Below are 21,158 nucleotides of genomic sequence, written 5' to 3' on the forward strand. Positions count from 1 at the left end.
ACTTAATGTCCAGTTACCGATAGTTAAAGGTTAGAGAAGCATATATGTATCGAAGATGACGTTTCGCACGCTATACGGACATTACATGTCTCTTGTGATACCATTTGGACTTGCTAATGCCTCTGCAACGTTTATAGATTTGATAAATTGGGAAACTAGACCGGTGCTAAATATATCGATCATTGTGTTCATCGACGACATACTGATTTACTCAAGGATAGAAAAATCATGTGTTTCAGCTTAGGGAAGTGTTGGAAACGTTATCAAAGGATATCTTGTATGCTAAAAATCATGTGTTTCAGCTTAGGGAAGTGTTGAAAAATCATGTGTTTCAGCTTAGGGAAGTGTTGGAAAAATCATGTGTTTCAGCTTTGATTTGTATATTACAGGTATGACGTTGCATTAGCTTTGAATACCTTTGGAGCTAAAAATGTTTTAGATTTCGCTGCCAAATGCGCTAATATAAAGCTGCTTCTCCATGTATCTACCGGTTAGTATATACACACTCTTTCTTTCCCTTTTGTTGGTTTCATATAAGAATCCTAGTCTTGAATCAATTTCCTAGTGTAACTGTGACAATAAATATGTATACTAACTATATAGGTTTTACATGTATATAACCATGATGAATTTTAAACAATGTTTGTTTTGACAGCGTATGTATCTGGTGAGAAGCCCGGGCTCATACTAGAAACTCAATATCATTAAGGAGAGGCACTTAATGGTGCGCAAGGACTTGACATCAACACAGAGAAGAAGATCGCTGAACAAAGACTAAAAGAACTTAGTTACGAAGAAACAGCTACTGATAAATCAATTACATCGGCCATGAAAGATTTAGGAATTGAAAGGTAATAACGGTTTTAGTGTGACATTCAAAGCAAGTATTGTAAATTCATTCCCTCAGATATATCTCCGTTATCTTGAATATAAATTTTTTCATATGAAAGTATTAATGTTGTATTTGTAACAGTTTCCCTTCTATTCTTTATATATATGTACAGGGCAAATCGGATGGCCAAATACTTATGTTTTTACCAAGGCATTAGAGAAATGATTCTCGGACACTTGAAAGGAAACATGCCGTTAGTTATTCTTCGACCAACTATCATTACCAGCACCTACAAGGAACCGTTCCGTGGTTGGATCGAAGGCATAAGGTAACGAATTTATCGTAACTTTAAACTTCATAGTTAGCAATATTCAAAAATTTCATTTTAGAAACTCTTAACTAAAATAAAATCCTCATACATATTTGAAACTACAGGACAATCGATAGCTTGGCGGTTGGTTATGGCAAAGGCCGGTTATCATGTTTCCTTGGTGATCCTGAATCGGTTATTGATGTGGTGAGTTCAGTTTATACATCTTAACTATAAATAACTAATTAGTTTGTTTTCATAATCGAAATCGCTAATTATGAATGTGTTAAAATGATTTAACAGATACCTGCAGACATGGTGGTGAGTGCTATGATTGCGACAATGGTGGCACACGCAAATCAAGCATCATGTGGAATAATATACCATATTGGATCTTCGGTATCCAACCCATTAAAGTACAAATCAATTCAACAAAGTGGGTATAATTATTTTTCAAAGCACCCATGGATTAACAAAGATGGCAAACCGGTTATAGTTAGTGAGGTCAAGGTGTTGAACTCGATGGCTACCTTTCAAAGATACTTTTCTCTTCGATATTTGCTTCCATTACAGGTTAATCCAAATTCTCGTGCATTGACTATATGCGACGACAAGTATCGTTTTGCTACGGTATTCATGTATTGATGAATGTTTAATATATAAATGATTGACTGTGTGTTTCAGGGTTTGCAAGTTGTGAACTCAGCATTATGCCATGCTCTCAATGGAACTTATTCAAATCTTAAAAGAAAGACATGTTTTGTGTTGCGTCTAGTGGAGTTATACAAACCTTATTTGTTCTCAAAAAGCTTGTAAGCTAATTCTTAATTATACGACCATCCACTTTTAACTTTTTACAAAAATTATAAATAATGTTTACTTAATTAATGTACAGATGTGATTTGAGCGTTAATTTCTATTTTTTTTCCTATTAACAGCTATGACGATATGAATACTGAAAAACTTCGTCAACTAGTAAGAGAAAAATATGAAGGGGAAATCGATATGTTCTATTTTGATCCCAAGACAATCGTATGGGACATTTATTTTGAGCATACACACCTTCCCGGTACTGTCAAACACGTGCTCAAATAATCGTAAGCTGCACGATAAACAAAGTTATCTCTAGTTTGTTACCATTTTTAATTTTTTGTATATGTGTCATAAATTATGTTTTGCTTTATTAATGTAACCACAGTGAACTATAGATTAAGATAGAAAAGTGAATTACAGGTTATTGTATGTAATTGTTTCTCCAATGTATAATTAATATATAATATATTGTATTTCATCTTTTTACTCGATAATTTAAAATGTTAATTTGAACATGACTAGTTTTTTAATAATCTTTTACACGTGCATGCATGCATCATGCGCGCATACGTACGCGTGCGCGCCCACATACACACATAGTGAGTTACTGTACAACATGCTTTAAACATGCGAAGTGTACAAAGCTATTAGAACACGACACATGTGACTTTGATGGGTATATCTAACTATCTATATAAATGCCTACCATGAAATCCTACGTGTCGCTCTCATGTTGCTCCCCATATTCTCTAGAGCCACCAGATTGCTTGATTTTTAAATGAAGGTTTCTCATACATTTGACCCAAATTCGCGGGTATAGGTCTTACCAAACCCGGATAGTTTTTAAACGGGTTATAACATCTCATTTATTTGTGAAACTCTTTCATAATCTAACAATAATTTTTGTGGGTCATGAGTCTCACCAAACCCGGATAACCCTTAAACGGGTTATAACATCTCATTTATTTGTGAAATAACCCCTTAATCATCAAAGAATAATTTTCACGGGTTATAGGTCTTACCAAACCCTAATAGCCCTTAAATGGGTTATAAGATCTCATTTATTGGTAAACACTTTCATCGTTAAACCCTAATTAATCTATCTCTTTTACATGTTCCCCGTTGTTGGTCTATCATCTATTTCGTCGGTTAGCTTCCGATACTACCCACCGTCGTCAACTACATCAACGTCCCATTTTTTATTAGACAAATATTTGTGTTCATGTTTGTTCATTTAAAAAAATCAACATGCCCGTGTTCGTTTATGTTTGTTCGTTAAAAAACTAAAAAACATACACATCTCAGTTGAAAAAAACGACACTGCTAAAAAATATAATAACAAACTAATGTATACGTATTAAATTAAAACAAAACTACGTTAAAAAATAAAATAAATCATCATAAAATATCAAAACGATTAAAAACAAAAACTTAAATAAACTTCCGTAACACGGAAGAATCAAACTAGTACATCCATATAAGTTATAACTATACATCATAATAACACACCTATAGTCATATCAAATAATTAATTACGCATCATATATGCATAATAACGCACAACTACACATTAATTATTTAACATTATTTATATTATGACACACAATTGTCTTTCGTAATCTTTGGTATATCATAGGTTTTTAAGTAGAAATAAATGGCTACTCAACTTAAATGTAAAATATATTCCATCATATGCATATTAGTAATCACTTATATGCGTCTATATAATTAACAGATAATTTAGGTGACGACGCCAATTAAAGCAGTGGAAACCTTCATTTTGAAGGATAGGAAGAGTAGAGGCAAACCCAGACTAACTTGGGATGGACGAGTTAGGCAAGATTTGATAGAGTTACACATCTATGAGGATGTGGTCTAGGATAGTGATTTGTGGAAACGTAGGATTAGAATTAAGGACTTTTAGAGGAGTGTACGCCTTAGGCTGACTTTGCTTTTGATATGAACTTTGTTGGTGACACTATGATACAATTAGGGGTACTGTGTTCTAAATTTAGTACATTGATTGGATATAGGAAAAAATGTAAACTGGAATAATAATAATAATAATAACAACAACAACGATAATAATAATAATAATAATTTCTTCATAGAAAAACTGTACAGTTTTTGCTGTAGCCAGTTGTATCTTATTCATCAACTAGTATTAAGCCCCACCACGTTGCGGTGGGCGAAAACCTTAAAAAAGTAACTTTGAAACATTTATCGAACCCGTGTGTTGATGGGCCGGGGGCGTTGGACTCGTGCTTTGTGGCGGAATTGTTAAACCGAACGAAAAGTAGACCTAAAAACGTTCAATCACGACCATTTGTTGTGGCTTGTTACCACGTGAAAAATAGACCGAAATATAAAACACAAAAATAATAATTAAGTCGTCTTAGGACTGAAAAATTGAATGGGGAAGATAGACGTAAGAGTATTAAATAACACATGCATGTTGCCGCATGTAAATTTGCAAAATTTAGATTAAAACGTTTAATGAAAATTTAGTAAAAGATGAAAAGTATTAGAAAAAAAGTTGAAAGTAGAAAATGTTAATACTAAATATGAAACATACTTTGTGACAAATTTATAAGTAAATAAAAAATTTAGAGACTAAAGAAATAATGAAACTATAGGATGAAAAGTAAAAGAGAAAAAAAAAAACTAATGCATAGTATACAACTCATGATGCACACAAAACTTTACAATTGTTATATATATAATTGTTATATTTCATTCAATGGATTATAGCATATTTTCACATTACTTGTCTATTCCACAATTAGTGCCAAAAATTCATTTTCCAGGGTCAAATTTGGTATTTAACATGATTTAATTCAGTCATAAGTTTGTATAAGAAATACCATTTTGTTCAACCAAATTAGATAAACCAAACAAATTAGATAAACAACATTGGGAACAACCTCATTATCTTCAACCTTAAGAATTAAAAGAAGCAAAACAACCTTATAATGTGCTAGAACATATGTTGACTTTTAAGACACTTAAAATTAACAGGATTTGGTAAAATTTCATGCAGCCATAAACTTCTCATCCTTTCAATTCTTCCTATGACAACAAAACTTAAAATTATACCATGTTGGTGAACAAAACAAAATAAACATTAAGAACCAAAGTTTACAGTTAAAAAAGTCCATCCAGAAGTCGCAGACTAAAAGCAAACGACCTTATAATGTACAACATGTGTTGACTTTTACGGTCGAAACATATACCATATAGGATATGCAAATATGGGATCAAGAAATAATTTGTTGGGCCTCTAAAGTGATAGGGATGAAACCAGATGGAGATACTAGAGCATCTATGTTAACATCAGTTTGAGTGAGAGGTATGACACCATCTTCTACTATTTGAACCGAATAAGATAGTGCAACTGCAGAAAGAATACAAAAATATTAGACATACATTTTAGAAAATGTACTTTCGAATCAACATTTACGCAGCCTCTTACACATCCAGTATTCCTATTCCGTTACTTACCTAGAAGAGGTTGCTTCCAGTTTCTTTGTTTTGCAAGTTCTCGGTATTTTGACAGGAAGGTGTCATAGTATCTAGTCCATGCAAGTCAAAGTGATTAAAATGGAAGAAAGTCAGTAAATCGAATATGAATATGTAAGCCATGGACATTTCTAAGAGTCCTTTTTTATTATCAGATGCATTAAAGATGAAGATGGGCTGATGGGATGTTAAAAAAAAGACCAAAATGCCCTTATGGACTCATGTGCTAAGTTGGTATAAAAAGAAGACCTAAAGGCTAAAGCTATAATCCGAATAACAAATTTGAAATGTTTTGCCACTCTTCTGTAAATAGAGATATAATGTTAGGCCTAAATTACATGGTGAAGGGAGATTTTGGTATTTTAGTTTAATTAGTCTCTCTGAAGAACCGAAACGTGATGGAAGGAAGAGTCCCCATACCGGGGACGGCATGGGGACGGGAACGCCTTGGAGACGTTTGATGCAGTGTTTGAGAGATGTTTCGACAGTATTAGGGTTTAATATTATTTTATTAACTTCCAAACATAATTTGTTATACTGTAAAACAACTGATGGGCCATGGGCCTTTTTTACGTGACGGGCTGACGGCAGCAAATTGAAAGTATGAAACCTTTATTATTAATTTATTATGCGATCTTAATTCTTACGTCCTTACGAGTTACGACGGCAAAACTTTATGGTTATTTTGTAGTACGACCTATTCCCCTCTTGTCATTTACTAATATCAATCTTCTTCATCAAATGATAATTGATTATTGATGGCTTCCCAAGACACAACACAAGGAGCATCATCTACTACTGTTTCCGTAGATGAACCACCATTGTTTGAGTAATATTGATAAATGATAAGTAATATAAACCTATGTTTGAGATAGTTTTTTTTTTGGAGTTTGAACTTTATATCAATATAAATCTATTTTAGACTTTGTTTAATATATTTGTATTTTTTTAGATTTTTTTGCCGTACCCTTCCCGTACCCATATCTTGGATTTTTTATTTTTGCCGTTTCCCGTACCCTTAACGTCCCCGTTTCCTGGTCCCGTACCCGTTCCCATGCTACATAGAATTTAGTCCACAAAATACAAATACAGAGTTATAAGTGTAAGTGTGTAACTATATACATAACAAGACAAATTTAGAATGTATAAACTATTAAGTGAGACTAAAAGCAGAATAAAGGGTTATATTAACATTTGCTTAATGCCTTACTGTATGCTCGATTTTATACTTTTATAAAGGTGTACTCGAAAATATGCCATCCACATGTCTAAGCAAATATCACAAGATAGAACTTACCCTCCACCACGCCCCAATCGCCTTCCAGTTTTATCAAACGCGAGTCCTTAAAAAAAATCAATTATCAGATAACTTTGAACAATGAATCAATCAGATAATCTTTCTTAGTTGGGAAAAGCTACCAGGTAACAGAAGCAGGTCAACAGGTTCATCTGCCAGCATAACTGCAACAAACACATATATTAGTTACAACTAATTAGAAGTAGATCAAGATATCCTATTTGTCACGGAAATAGTTAATGATTTAATATCAAGTACTAACCATCTTCTCGATCCTTCCCGTCAGCATCAACAGGAGCAGGTTTTAAAATTTTCGTGGAGTTTGCAATTAAATCATCCATATGAGATATATTCAGCATTCGCATGTGGCAATTATTGTCCTCCACTCGTGGAACATAAAGTATCTTTGCAGACTCTGTTTGTCCATCTTCAATAACATATCGTAGCGTTTTAGTTAAAGATGTTATAATTTTATTTGTACCAAACATAAACAATTTATAAATCTGCAATGACACGTGCACCTTTTGTTGGACTTTGTAGAACATGTTGCAGCAGCTTTGATGTATCAACTTCTCTCAATGCACTACAGCTTATATAAGCACATAATCTCTTACAAGACTTGAACCATGGAGCTTCCAATATCAAATTCTGAATTGCATCATCTGAAAACAAACAAAAACTATAATAACAATCACGGTTCCAGAAGTCGCTAGGCGCTCCCAAATCGGTCGACTGGGAAGTTGCGAGTAGTCGGTCTAGGCGGAGAGTAATTGGGGAGTGCTTGAACATGGTAAATTATAAAGAAAGTATTTTTCGGGAAATTATATATATGTCAAATTTCATAAGTTTACTAATATCTATAACAAAATATGTGAATATCAATATAAATAAAAAAATATGCGTCATTAAATATTAAAATAATAATCATTAATTAAAAAAAATGATATTCACTTTATAATAGTAGACACATAGGAATTATGTTTTATTTCTTAAATTCAAAATCGGCATGAGTTGTTGACTTGTGACAACCGGTAATTTCCCAAACCCATAAGCTAAGTAATCAACCTAATAATTAGGTGATTGTAAATATTAAGCGCGTGCATATGTTATGTGCGCCCTGCGCGAGCGCGCCATGTTAGTCAGCGCGTGCAGTTGTTATGTGCAACCTGCGCGAGCGCACCATGTTAAGAACCAGCGTGAGCATATGTTATATGCGCCATGCGTGAATGATTTGGCTTTATGTTTTCATGTAACTTAAACATTATGTTGACTATGGGTTGACCATCCCGCATGATGCTAAGGCGGGTGCATCCTACATCGTTTATGCGCGTGCGGAAGGGAACTAACCTACCCGCATGGCGGGAACGTTGAGAGCTAGTTTGTCTGAAGCTCCAAGATGGAATTGACTTCAACATGACTGATCACTATGTTGAAATACCAAGACCACCTGGAGAATCTACAAATGAAACTCAAATGTCCCTAACTGCGAGAAGGTTACGCACCTACCCGCAGCAAAGACATGTCCTATACGCAGAAAGCTATGCGCACCAAGTTATACGCGCAGAACACTTGGTCTATTCTCCAGTTAAGGAGATTACTCCCGCCCGAAAGGAAACAGTAGCGTGTTTCAGAGATTTTCCACTTTTTACTGTACACTGACAAAAGTACCTGAAAAAGCACACTGTAACATGAAAAGTCAACTGTCAGCCACCCTATTCTCACCAACCCCAGATCTGCATGTTCTGTCCAAATCAAATCAAAATCTTTTATCCACCACTCCACTCTTAAGTAAATAATAATAACTTCCATACTTTATCATCATTACATTTAAATATGAAAAGATTTCAATCCCCTAAAGCAAGGGATTGTGTTCCCTTGAGTTTGCCTATAAATTTGTAGCCTAAATTATCACCCAAAACACACTTCAAAGAACTACAAACTTGCACTAATCCTTTCCCAAGCATCCGTTGTTTCCAGCTCCGATCCTGTTACTAGGTAAGCCGAGAATATAACCTTGAGACCTACTATCCAACCCTTATATTCTCCTATTTCTTGATCTTAATATATATACTTGTTATTTAATCGTATTCTAGACCCTCGATTCCGAGGCCAACACCAAGAAAACCCGAATCTCGATTAATCCCTTAACAAGAACCACAGGTGAGTCTCACAGCCCCTTATTTTCACTGTTTTCACTGTTTTTAAACTGCTTTCGGGGCGAGGGACACGTACTTAAATAATGTTTTATCATGGTATACTTACAAGCTATGAAAGCGATTATGTGTTTAAGATATGTTTCATGATGAGCAATGCAAACGGTTATCTAAGGTTTTCAATGTATGTGCGCTAGAACTCGAGTAAGTGATCACTTTACCATTGGAACTCTAAGGGTAGGGACTGCTGGTTTGATCCGCCCACTCGTAGGGGTCGCACCTCTTTGCATGGACGAGTGCCTGGCATGGGGCAGTACTATGGGGTTGAGCCCGCTCGTAGGGGTCGCGCCTCTTTGCATGGACGAGCGCCTTGTTTTCCGGCACAACGTCTGCGCGTAACCCGCGGGACGGTATCCTTAGCTCGTAGGGGCAATGCCTCTTTGCATGGACGAGCACAGTTTCTCAGAATTGTTCGCGCGTAACCCGCGGGACAGTATCCTTAGCTCGTAGGGGCAATGCCTCTTTGCATAGACGAGCATAGTTTTCCAGAAACGTCTGCGCGTAACTCGCGGGACGGTTTTACGTTATTTTAGCTCGTAGTGGCTGCGCCACTTACATAGACGAGTACCGTATCCAGAATTTGTTCACGCGTAACCCGCGGAACGATTTTTATCAGAATATTGTCAGAATTGTGTTAATACGATTTTACCAAGCAGATGTTAATGATGTTGCAAGAAATGTTTCAGAATGATTTTATCAAGTTACAAAAAATTGTGAACTCACTCAGTTTATACTGATTCAAATGTTTTTACGTGTCTTTCAGGAGATAACTAGGTAGCGCATGGAGTCACACTTAGAGCACCACACGCTGAACATCTAAAACAAGCTTTTTGGAAGATTTTGGTTTTATCCCCTCGATGCGCACGGTTACCCGCCGCGCAAGGGGATATGGCGAGGAAATCTTCAGTTTTATACTTGGATGTTTCTTTTTGTAATCTTTGAACAATGTAATGTGTTTGTAATAAACTTCTCATGCGCAATAAAAATCTTTGAATGTTTTGCAATGGCCCGTGCTTAATTATCAATCCCCACTCGTGCGCGCCCGGCTGTTTCCGCCGCTCAGGGCCGGGTGTGACAGATTGGTATCAGAGCCTCGATGGACAGTATCCTTAGCTCGTAGGGGCAATGCCTCTTTGCATAGACGAGCATAGTTTTCCAGAAACGTCTGCGCGTAACTCGCGGGACGGTTTTACGTTATTTTAGCTCGTAGTGGCTGCGCCACTTACATAGACGAGTACCGTATCCAGAATTTGTTCACGCGTAACCCGCGGAACGATTTTTATCAGAATATTGTCAGAATTGTGTTAATACGATTTTACCAAGCAGATGTTAATGATGTTGCAAGAAATGTTTCAGAATGATTTTATCAAGTTACTAAAAATTGTGAACTCACTCAGTTTATACTGATTCAAATGTTTTTACGTGTCTTTCAGGAGATAACTAGGTAGCGCATGGAGTCACACTTAGAGCACCACACGCTGAACATCTAAAACAAGCTTTTTGGAAGATTTTGGTTTTATCCCCTCGATGCGCACGGTTACCCGCCGCGCAAGGGGATATGGCGAGGAAATCTTCAGTTTTATACTTGGATGTTTCTTTTTGTAATCTTTGAACAATGTAATGTGTTTGTAATAAACTTCTCATGCGCAATAAAAATCTTTGAATGTTTTGCAATGGCCCGTGCTTAATTATCAATCCCCACTCGTGCGCGCCCGGCTGTTTCCGCCGCTCAGGGCCGGGTGTGACAGATTGGTATCAGAGCACTGGTTATAGCGAACTAGGAAAAGAAGTTTTTAACCTAGACTATAACCTTTGGGGAATCGCATGAAATATTTTCAAAAGAATATGTTCAAAAGAAAAATCACACACGCACTTAGGAACACGGGTCACAGTGTCTAGAGATAAGAACATTATGTGCTCTGAGTACATGCGCTAAGTTTGTTATATTTTCTTTTTATGAAAAGAATGCCTCCAACCAGAGCCAAGGGAATTACCATGACACCCGAGGAGCTCGCAGAAATAATCGCGCAGGCGATTGCAACACATGAGGCCAGCAAGGCCGAATCTAGTCAGGGTCGCCAAGAGAACGAGACCCCAGAACCCGAATCAGGAGCCTTGGACAAAGGATGCTCCTATAAAACATTCATGGCCTATAGGCCTTGGCCGTTCAAAGGCACCGAAGGAGCCATTGGGCTCTACAATTGGATTGACAAGATGGAGACCGTTCTCTCCATCAGCGGATGTAGTGAAAACCAGAAGGTCCTTTACGCGACCTGCATGTTCCAAGAAGCAGCTTCGTCTTGGTGGAAGCTCCAAGTAAAGACTTTGGGGCGAGAAGTTGCTCTTCACAAGACCTGGGAAGAATTGAAAGAAATGATGATGAGAAAGTTCTGCTCTCGCGCAGAAATTCAGAGCTTGCAACAAGAATTCTGGAACCACACCATGGTAGGAACGGATATCGATGCCTACACCAATCGTTTCAACGAGCTTTGCCAGCTGGTGCCAGACATGGCAAACACAGAAGAAAAGAAAATCGAGAGGTACATCTTTGGGTTACCTCCTGTCGTTAGAGTCCCGCTCAACGCCGCCGCACCTCCGACCTTTGACGAGGCGGTTGCGCGAGCCATCACCCTGACAAGGGATACGGTTCGTGCGGGTATGTTGACCACCCGCTTGAACGAGCAGCGAACCTCCGACTCCAAGAGGAAATGGAACTCCCACCGAGGGTCAGACTTCAAGCAGCCACCGCCCAAGAAGCAGGAAAGCACAAGGGTTTACGCGATTCAAGCCGCGGAACCATCAAGAAAAGGATACAGCGGGCCTCGCCCATGGTGCAGCAAATGCAAGTATCACCACGAGGGTGAATGCGCAAAAATCGAATGCGCCAAATGTGGCAGACCAGGACACAAGGCGATGAATTGTCGCATCAGAGAAGCTGGATCGAGCGACAGCTGCTACGCATGCGGGAAGCCTGGACACTTCAGTCGGGATTGCCCACAGAAAGGAAACCAAGCTCGCGGGAGAGCTTTTGTGATCGGCGCGGGTGAAGCAAAGGAAGAGCCGAATGTGGTAACCGGTACGTTTTTGCTTAACGGTCATTATGCATCTGTCTTATTTGATACTGGCGCTGACCTAAGTTTTATATCCCATGAGTTTAAAAACTCCCTGGGCTTAGCGACCAGTAGGCTAGACAAACCTTATACTATAGAACTAGCCAATGGTAGGCAGTTATGCGCGAATGAAAGGACTGAGCAATGTGTAATAGTCATGGGAGGTCATGAGTTCAATATAAACTTGTTGCCAATAGATTTGGGAAGTTTCGATATTGTGGTAGGTATGGATTGGTTGGTCGAGAATCTCGCGGAGATTGTTTGTCATGAGAAGCAGGTTCGGATTCCACTGTTGAACGGAGAAACTTTGATGATCCAAGGGGAAAGAAAGGGAGTTGCGACGAAACTGATTTCGTGCCTAAAGGCGCGTAAGTGCCTAAGGAAAGGGTGCTACGCCTTCCTGGCTCATGTAGTAGAGAAGAAAGATGAGCGAAGAATTGAAGACTTACCGGTAGTGCGCGAATTTCCAGAAGTTTTTCCTGAAGATCTGCCCGGATTACCGCCGCCGCGACAAGTCGAGTTTCATATTGATTTGGTCCCAGGAGCTGCGCCAGTAGCTCGAGCGCCTTATCGCTTAGCTCCATCTGAGATGCAAGAGCTATCCAATCAGTTACAGGAACTATTGGATAAGGGTTTCATACGCCCAAGCTTTTCACCTTGGGGAGCTCCAGTACTGTTTGTAAAGAAGAAGGATGGTTCGTTCCGGATGTGTATTGACTACAGGGAGCTGAATAAGCTGACAGTCAAAAATCGGTACCCCTTACCGAGGATTGACGACTTATTTGACCAGTTGCAGGGATCCAGTTATTATTCGAAGATAGATCTACGGTCAGGATACCACCAACTTAGGGTCCATGAGGGAGACGCGCCAAAGACAGCCTTCCGAACTAGATATGGCCATTATGAGTTCTTAGTGATGCCATTCGGGCTAACTAATGCGCCGGCTATATTCATGGATCTGATGAACCGTGTGTGCAAACCATACTTGGACAAGTTTGTGATTGTGTTTATAGATGATATTCTGATTTACTCTCGGACCAAGGCCGAGCATGAGCAACACCTGAGATTGATTTTGGAATTGTTAAGGAAAGAAAAGTTGTATGCGAAGTTTTCCAAGTGCGAATTTTGGCTTAGAGAAGTTCACTTCCTCGGTCACGTTGTAAACGAGAAAGGAATTCATGTTGATCCTTCCAAAGTCAAGGCCATCGAAAACTGGGAAGCGCCAAAAACCCCAACTGAGGTGAGGCAATTCCTTGGACTAGCTGGCTACTATCGACGCTTCATTGAGAACTTCTCCAAGATAGCTCTACCTCTGACCGCGCTAACTCAGAAAGACAGGATGTTTGTTTGGGGCGAAAACCAGGAAGCAGCGTTTCAAATGTTGAAGCAGAAGTTATGTAGTGCGCCAATTCTATCTCTGCCCGAGGGGACAGATGACATCGTCGTTTACTGCGACGCTTCACATCAAGGACTCGGATGTGTCCTTATGCAGCGAAACAAAGTCATAGCGTATGCCTCGCGCCAACTTAAGACCAATGAAAAGAACTACACAACGCATGATCTGGAACTCGGAGCGGTTGTCTTCGCGCTAAAAATTTGGCGCCATTACCTCTATGGTACAAAGTGTATAATCTTTACGGATCACAAGAGCCTTCAACATATATTTGATCAAAAGGATTTAAACATGAGGCAACGAAGATGGGTTGAATTGTTGAACGATTATGATTGTGAAATAAAATACCACCCTGGAAAGGCGAATGTGGTGGCAGACGCGCTAAGTAGGAAGGAGCGAATAAAAACGCTACGAGTCAAGGCTCTAAGGTTGACCATTCACGCAGATCTCTCTACCCGCATCCGAGACGCTCAGCAAGAAGCCTTGAAACCAGAGTTTGTTAAAAACGAAGCCCTTGGGGGAATGATTAAGAGTTTGGAACTGAAAGAGAACGGCAATCTATATTTCGCTAACCGCATATGGGTCCCTCTCAAGGGAGGATTGCGCGAGCAAGTATTGAACGAAGCTCACAAGACGCGGTATTCCGTACATCCTGGCGCAGACAAGATGTACCAAGATGTTAAAACACTGTATTGGTGGCCCAATCTTAAAGGCGCCATCGCGACGTATGTCAGTAAGTGCCTAACGTGTTCGAAGGTAAAGGCTGAATATCAGAAACCATCAGGATTGCTTCAACAGCCAGAAATTCCCATGTGGAAGTGGGAACAAATCTCTATGGACTTCATCACCAAACTGCCAAGGACACCTGGGGGTTATGACACAATATGGGTTATTGTGGATCGGCTAACTAAGTCAGCGCACTTCCTGCCGATCAAGGAAACCGATAAGATGGAAAAGTTAGCCCGATTGTATATTCGAGAAGTAGTTTCAAAACATGGAGTCCCAGTGTCCATCATTTCTGATCGAGATAGTCGGTTTACATCAAGGTTTTGGAGATCGTTACAAGGAGCTCTAGGTACTCGCCTTGATATGAGTACAGCTTATCATCCTCAAACGGATGGGCAAAGCGAGCGAACAATCCAGACATTGGAAGATATGCTGCGCGCGTGCGCGATCGATTTTGGAGGTAGTTGGGATACCCACCTCCCGTTGGTTGAATTTTCTTACAACAATAGCTATCACACAAGTATCAAGGCTGCGCCGTTCGAAGCTTTGTATGGGCGCAAGTGTAGATCCCCACTGTGCTGGGCTGAAGTGGGTGACAAGCAAATGACTGGTCCTGAATTGATCCAAGAAACAACAGACAAGATTTTTCAGATAAGGGATCGCCTTAAGACAGCGCGCGACAGACAGAAGAGTTATGCTGATATGAGAAGGAAACCGTTGGAGTTTCAAGTAGGGGATAAAGTACTTTTGAAAGTCTCTCCATGGAAGGGAGTCCCCCGTTTCGGTAAGCGAGGAAAGCTAAATCCGCGCTTCATTGGACCATTCGAGATCCTGGAAAGGATCGGTCCGGTTGCTTATAAACTTCGTTTACCCGCCGAACTCGGTGGAGTTCATGATACGTTTCATGTATCCAACCTCAAGAAATGTTTATCTGACGAAACGTTGATTTTACCGTTGGAAGAGATTCACATCGACAAACAGCTGCACTTCGTAGAAGAACCTATAGCAGTAACCGATTGGAAAGAACAAAAGTTACGCAGGAGCAAAATCAAGTTAGTAAAGGTTCAATGGAACTCGAGGCGTGGGCCTGAATTCACTTGGGAAAGAGAAGATCAGATGCGCATGAAATACCCACACCTCTTTCAGAACATGGCTTCTGCCAGCAACGTCTCCTAAATTTCGGGACGAAATTCGTTTAACGAGGGGAGAATGTGACAACCGGTAATTTCCCAAACCCATAAGCTAAGTAATCAACCTAATAATTAGGTGATTGTAAATATTAAGCGCGTGCATATGTTATGTGCGCCCTGCGCGAGCGCGCCATGTTAGTCAGCGCGTGCAGTTGTTATGTGCAACCTGCGCGAGCGCACCATGTTAAGAACCAGCGTGAGCATATGTTATATGCGCCATGCGTGAATGATTTGGCTTTATGTTTTCATGTAACTTAAACATTATGTTGACTATGGGTTGACCATCCCGCATGATGCTAAGGCGGGTGCATCCTACATCGTTTATGCGCGTGCGGAAGGGAACTAACCTACCCGCATGGCGGGAACGTTGAGAGCTAGTTTGTCTGAAGCTCCAAGATGGAATTGACTTCAACATGACTGATCACTATGTTGAAATACCAAGACCACCTGGAGAATCTACAAATGAAACTCAAATGTCCCTAACTGCGAGAAGGTTACGCACCTACCCGCAGCAAAGACATGTCCTATACGCAGAAAGCTATGCGCACCAAGTTATACGCGCAGAACACTTGGTCTATTCTCCAGTTAAGGAGATTACTCCCGCCCGAAAGGAAACAGTAGCGTGTTTCAGAGATTTTCCACTTTTTACTGTACACTGACAAAAGTACCTGAAAAAGCACACTGTAACATGAAAAGTCAACTGTCAGCCACCCTATTCTCACCAACCCCAGATCTGCATGTTCTGTCCAAATCAAATCAAAATCTTTTATCCACCACTCCACTCTTAAGTAAATAATAATAACTTCCATACTTTATCATCATTACATTTAAATATGAAAAGATTTCAATCCCCTAAAGCAAGGGATTGTGTTCCCTTGAGTTTGCCTATAAATTTGTAGCCTAAATTATCACCCAAAACACACTTCAAAGAACTACAAACTTGCACTAATCCTTTCCCAAGCATCCGTTGTTTCCAGCTCCGATCCTGTTACTAGGTAAGCCGAGAATATAACCTTGAGACCTACTATCCAACCCTTATATTCTCCTATTTCTTGATCTTAATATATATACTTGTTATTTAATCGTATTCTAGACCCTCGATTCCGAGGCCAACACCAAGAAAACCCGAATCTCGATTAATCCCTTAACAAGAACCACAGGTGAGTCTCACAGCCCCTTATTTTCACTGTTTTCACTGTTTTTAAACTGCTTTCGGGGCGAGGGACACGTACTTAAATAATGTTTTATCATGGTATACTTACAAGCTATGAAAGCGATTATGTGTTTAAGATATGTTTCATGATGAGCAATGCAAACGGTTATCTAAGGTTTTCAATGTATGTGCGCTAGAACTCGAGTAAGTGATCACTTTACCATTGGAACTCTAAGGGTAGGGACTGCTGGTTTGATCCGCCCACTCGTAGGGGTCGCACCTCTTTGCATGGACGAGTGCCTGGCATGGGGCAGTACTATGGGGTTGAGCCCGCTCGTAGGGGTCGCGCCTCTTTGCATGGACGAGCGCCTTGTTTTCCGGCACAACGTCTGCGCGTAACCCGCGGGACGGTATCCTTAGCTCGTAGGGGCAATGCCTCTTTGCATGGACGAGCACAGTTTCTCAGAATTGTTCGCGCGTAACCCGCGGGACAGTATCCTTAGCTCGTAGGGGCAATGCCTCTTTGCATAGACGAGCATAGTTTTCCAGAAACGTCTGCGCGTAACTCGCGGGACGGTTTTACGTTATTTTAGCTCGTAGTGGCTGCGCCACTTACATAGACGAGTACCGTATCCAGAATTTGTTCACGCGTAACCCGCGGAACGATTTTTATCAGAATATTGTCAGAATTGTGTTAATACGATTTTACCAAGCAGATGTTAATGATGTTGCAAGAAATGTTTCAGAATGATTTTATCAAGTTACTAAAAATTGTGAACTCACTCAGTTTATACTGATTCAAATGTTTTTACGTGTCTTTCAGGAGATAACTAGGTAGCGCATGGAGTCACACTTAGAGCACCACACGCTGAACATCTAAAACAAGCTTTTTGGAAGATTTTGGTTTTATCCCCTCGATGCGCACGGTTACCCGCCGCGCAAGGGGATATGGCGAGGAAATCTTCAGTTTTATACTTGGATGTTTCTTTTTGTAATCTTTGAACAATGTAATGTGTTTGTAATAAACTTCTCATGCGCAATAAAAATCTTTGAATGTTTTGCAATGGCCCGTGCTTAATTATCAATCCCCACTCGTGCGCGCCCGGCTGTTTCCGCCGCTCAGGGCCGGGTGTGACATGACTAGATTCGATTCTGGCTGAGGCCTAAGCCCTGAGATTGACCACTTTCAGTGGCGAAGCTTGGACGAAAACACCAGGAGCCAGACTCAAAATGTATATAAATTTTCATAAACGGGCTCAAATTTTCGGATAAAAACGGGTAAATTTAAACCACTACGCAAAGAGAGGGCGTGGCATTGTTGCAAGGCCACCCCGGACCACAAGTATCCTCTGCCACTAGAGGTGGCAAATGGGTTAGGTTGGGTCGAAACGGGTCATGGGTCGGAACGATTTATGGTTGAAACGGGTCACTTAAAAAAAGGGTTGTTTAGGTTCGGTTCGGAACGGGTTAGGGTCAGCAGATTCGGGTTAGAACGGGTCAAGGTCGGAACGGGTCAAAACGGGTTTCGGGTCAGTTTTTTTGGTTTTTTTTGACCAATGAAGCAGCGCGTTTTCAACACGTTACAGCTCGTTTTAACAGTAAAAGCTCGTTTAAACAATTTTTTCAGTTCGTTTCAGCACTTTACAGCTCGTTTAAGTGATTTTTCAGTTCGTTTCAGCACCTAATAGCTCTTTTAAGCGATTTTTTAGTTCGTTTCACCACCTAACAGTTCGTTTAAGCGATTTTTCAGTTCGCTTCAGCACCTAACAGCTCATTTAAGCTATTTTTCAGTTCGTTTCAGCACTAAACAGCTCGTTTAAGCGATTTTTCAGTTCGTTACAGCACATAAACAGCTCGTTTAAGCGATTTTTCAGTTCGTTTAAGCACATAACAGCTCGTTTAAACGATTTTTCAGTTCCTTTCAGCACTTAACAGCTCGTTTAAACGATTTTTCAGTTCGTTTCAGCACTTAACAGCTTGTTTCAGCACGCTTTGGTCAATTTTGCAGCAATTCAGCAATAAAAAACAGCAATTGTGCTCGTTTTTTGCCCGTTTCAGCAAGTTACATAACCAATACTTCAAACAAGGTATACAATGATGACATTTCCTAACCAAAACATCATTTAAGTACCTTGTTTGAAGTATTAATCCATTGTAAAAAACGGGTTAAGGTCGGAATTGGTCAACTAAAAAATGAGTTGTTTTGGTTCGGGTCGGAACAGGTTAGAGTCAACAGGTTCTTTTTGGCGACGTTGAATCTTTTTGGCGACGCGTGTACTTGCTTTTTACATGTGGTGCTTTTCCTTGACTTACCACTTCATTTGGTGCTGCATAATCACCGTATTCTTCATTATCTATTTCTTACTTTTGTTTTACAGATGGCTCAGTAACCGTAGCATTAACAGCTAACTTTATATTTGTGGCGCGCGATTCTAAAACCGGTAAAGCAGCTGCTGTGAACCGACTAACACCTCAAACCGAGACAGAAACATTAGCTTATGAAGAAGCGGATGCGCGAAGCAAGTTAAGAAAGTTAAAGTTAGCAGAAAGACAACGGGTTGAAAGTATAGATAAAACTCGCGTTGATACATTATTAGCCGAAGCACGCATTTTCAGTGATACGCCTGCACTGGCAAATAGAGACAGCATTCTTCTTAAAGACACGCGTCTTGAAAACTCGTTAATTTGCCAGCCCCAACAACGTAATATACACGGGCGGATATTTGGAGGGTTTTTTATGCATCGGGCGTTTACATTGGCGTTTTCGACTGCTTACACTTTGAAATAGTTTGGGTCAACCCTGCCACCCCTATTTGCCACTAACCACTTTTGATCAATTCCGAGTAACCTGGCGGAATTAAAGAAAGTTGCCTAAGCACCACACCTAGTAGTGATTACTCGGTACTCGGCCTTCTAGACCTACTTCTACAACACTACTACTACTACTACTAATAATAATAATAATAATAATAATAATAATAATAGTTTGACTTTTGAGGTCAAACATATTGCTATTTGAAACAAACAGAACATATAAGAGATCAACAATAATTATAATTTCATAGGCCAAATATTAATCAATAAAATTACTAATTAAATCATTTAATCTATTGTAATCTGCCCTAATTATAGATGTAAACATAATATATTTTATATATATAAAGTAAATACTTTGTTGAGATCTATGGAGAGGATCCATTGATCTGAGATCTTTCTTGATTTTGGATCGGAGAAGCTTCTTCTGACTGAATATGTCTTCCAGCTGATGCTCGGGAGTGGTGGCCATGCTGACGTGTGAGGCGGTAGGGCGCAGGATAAGGGGGCGGCTGAAGGAGAAAGCGTGAGGTCGGGCTATCGTGCACTGGCGGGTTATCATCACTCCCACCAAAACCCTTTGTACCACCAACATGTCATTCCTTTGATTCTCTTTTTTTATTTAATAAAAAAGTTTTTGTATTTTATATGCAAAATATGTAAAAAGTAATTATCCGAAATCAAATTTTATTTTCTGAATATCAATCAGTTAATCAAATCTAGTAAAAATCAAATTGTATTTTCAAATTTAAATGGTGCATTATTCTTTTGTGTGGGAATTGATTTGATTCGGTTTAAACTGGTTTAAAACTCAAAATCGATTTGGGTTGAACCGATCTGTTTGGTCAACAAAAACAAAAACTGGTTTATGATTGTTTCAGTTCGTGTTAAAACCGGTTTCTTTACCTGGTTACCGTCGGTTTTGGTTAGGTTTTTGATTGGTTTCGGTTTGGGTTTTGTCGGTTTCGGTTCGGTTAACAGGTTTGAAACCAGTTTTGGTGGAGAAAATTACAAACTGGTTTCGAACTTACGGTTTCAAGCGGTTCCAAACTGAGTTATGCATAATCGTTTTCAAACCGGATCGGTTTCGATTCGACTTTCATGTCAGTTCGTTTAATCGGTTTATTTGTCCACCTCTACTGTATATAAGATATATTCACCATGTTTGATAACACCTACACTAATATTTAATATTAGTGAGGAAGAAAAAATCCTCATATTTTAAAAGTTAGAAAAACGTCAGCTCTTCTAGATATATGAGCGTCAAAAAGATGCAATTAAACTATCTTTTAAGTAAAAATAAGGGAAAATACCATAAAAAACCAATGTACGTTTTGTTTTTGCTCACAAAAGTCCCTCAACATTTTTTTTCACGTTAAAATCCCTCTGCATGTTAATTTTGAACAGAATTGTGAATTTTTTAAAAACTAATTACATTGATGGCTCTTGTGGTTTAATCATATGACAACTTTAGTCCATAAATTAAAAATATTACAAGTTTGAACCCGTTAAACATAACATCGTTGATCCCTGAAATATGTTAATTATTCTAATTAATTCCCTAACTATTCTAGTTAAATAAATATGTAGCAAAACAACCTTTATATTATTAATTAAATAAAACAAACTAAGATATGGCCACTTATATCAAACAGTTATATAAAATCTTATTGAAATACAAATAGACAACTACAATAATGAGTTAAAACGCATTACGACCCATCTTGTTCATCAATTGATTTCAAGCAAGACCGGAGGAAAATAACCACCAACAGGCCCCACCCAACA

General features: G+C 39.3%; 2 protein-coding genes across 3 annotated transcripts; one reads left to right on the forward strand and one right to left on the reverse strand.

The window, feature by feature from the left end:
* The first annotated feature begins 55 nt into the window (after positions 1-55).
* LOC143597471 (alcohol-forming fatty acyl-CoA reductase-like) lies at positions 56-2,253 on the forward strand. Its single transcript, XM_077075968.1, has 8 exons — positions 56-163; positions 240-277; positions 390-490; positions 974-1,160; positions 1,268-1,349; positions 1,446-1,715; positions 1,827-1,954; positions 2,081-2,253. Exons 1-8 carry the CDS (start codon positions 56-58, stop codon positions 2,235-2,237), a joined length of 1,071 nt encoding a protein of 356 aa, XP_076932083.1. The 3' UTR covers positions 2,238-2,253.
* Positions 2,254-5,179: 2,926 nt separating this feature from the next.
* Positions 5,180-19,905, reverse strand: LOC143597475 (5-formyltetrahydrofolate cyclo-ligase, mitochondrial-like). 2 transcript variants are annotated; one of them, XM_077075971.1, is made up of 7 exons: positions 19,728-19,905; positions 7,293-7,433; positions 7,034-7,186; positions 6,894-6,935; positions 6,772-6,817; positions 5,457-5,527; positions 5,180-5,349 (listed from the first exon to the last, which is right to left on the reverse strand). In XM_077075971.1, the coding sequence occupies exons 1-7, from the start codon at positions 19,840-19,842 to the stop codon at positions 5,213-5,215; spliced, it is 705 nt and encodes a 234-aa protein (XP_076932086.1). In that variant the 5' UTR covers positions 19,843-19,905; the 3' UTR covers positions 5,180-5,212. The 2 variants fall into 2 exon arrangements, with proteins under 2 accessions (XP_076932086.1, XP_076932085.1); XM_077075970.1 differs by having other exon boundaries at positions 7,034-7,198.
* Between the last annotated feature and the right edge of the window lie 1,253 nt (positions 19,906-21,158).

Source organism: Bidens hawaiensis, unplaced genomic scaffold, assembly GCF_021521415.1.
Source record: "Bidens hawaiensis isolate Kalapana, Puna unplaced genomic scaffold, B.hawaiensis_p1.1 tig00048346_1, whole genome shotgun sequence".
In the NCBI taxonomy this organism is placed as follows: domain Eukaryota; kingdom Viridiplantae; phylum Streptophyta; class Magnoliopsida; order Asterales; family Asteraceae; genus Bidens; species Bidens hawaiensis.

Excerpts from the sequence above, each read along its gene's own strand:
- LOC143597475 (XM_077075970.1), bottom strand. The coding sequence starts at position 19,842 with ATGGCCACCACTCCCGAGCATCAGCTGGAAGACATATTCAGTCAGAAG. Across the intron at positions 7,434-19,727 it reads TCTCCATAGATCTCAACAAA|ATGATGCAATTCAGAATTTG; the intron begins GTATTTACTTTA and ends GTTTGTTTTCAG. Across the intron at positions 5,350-5,456 it reads CTGGAAGCAACCTCTTCTAG|TTGCACTATCTTATTCGGTT; the intron begins GTAAGTAACGGA and ends TTCTTTCTGCAG.
- LOC143597471 (XM_077075968.1), top strand. The coding sequence starts at position 56 with ATGACGTTTCGCACGCTATACGGACATTACATGTCTCTTGTGATACCA. Across the intron at positions 164-239 it reads TAAATTGGGAAACTAGACCG|CTTAGGGAAGTGTTGGAAAC; the intron begins GTGCTAAATATA and ends CATGTGTTTCAG. Across the intron at positions 278-389 it reads ACGTTATCAAAGGATATCTT|GTATGACGTTGCATTAGCTT; the intron begins GTATGCTAAAAA and ends TGTATATTACAG.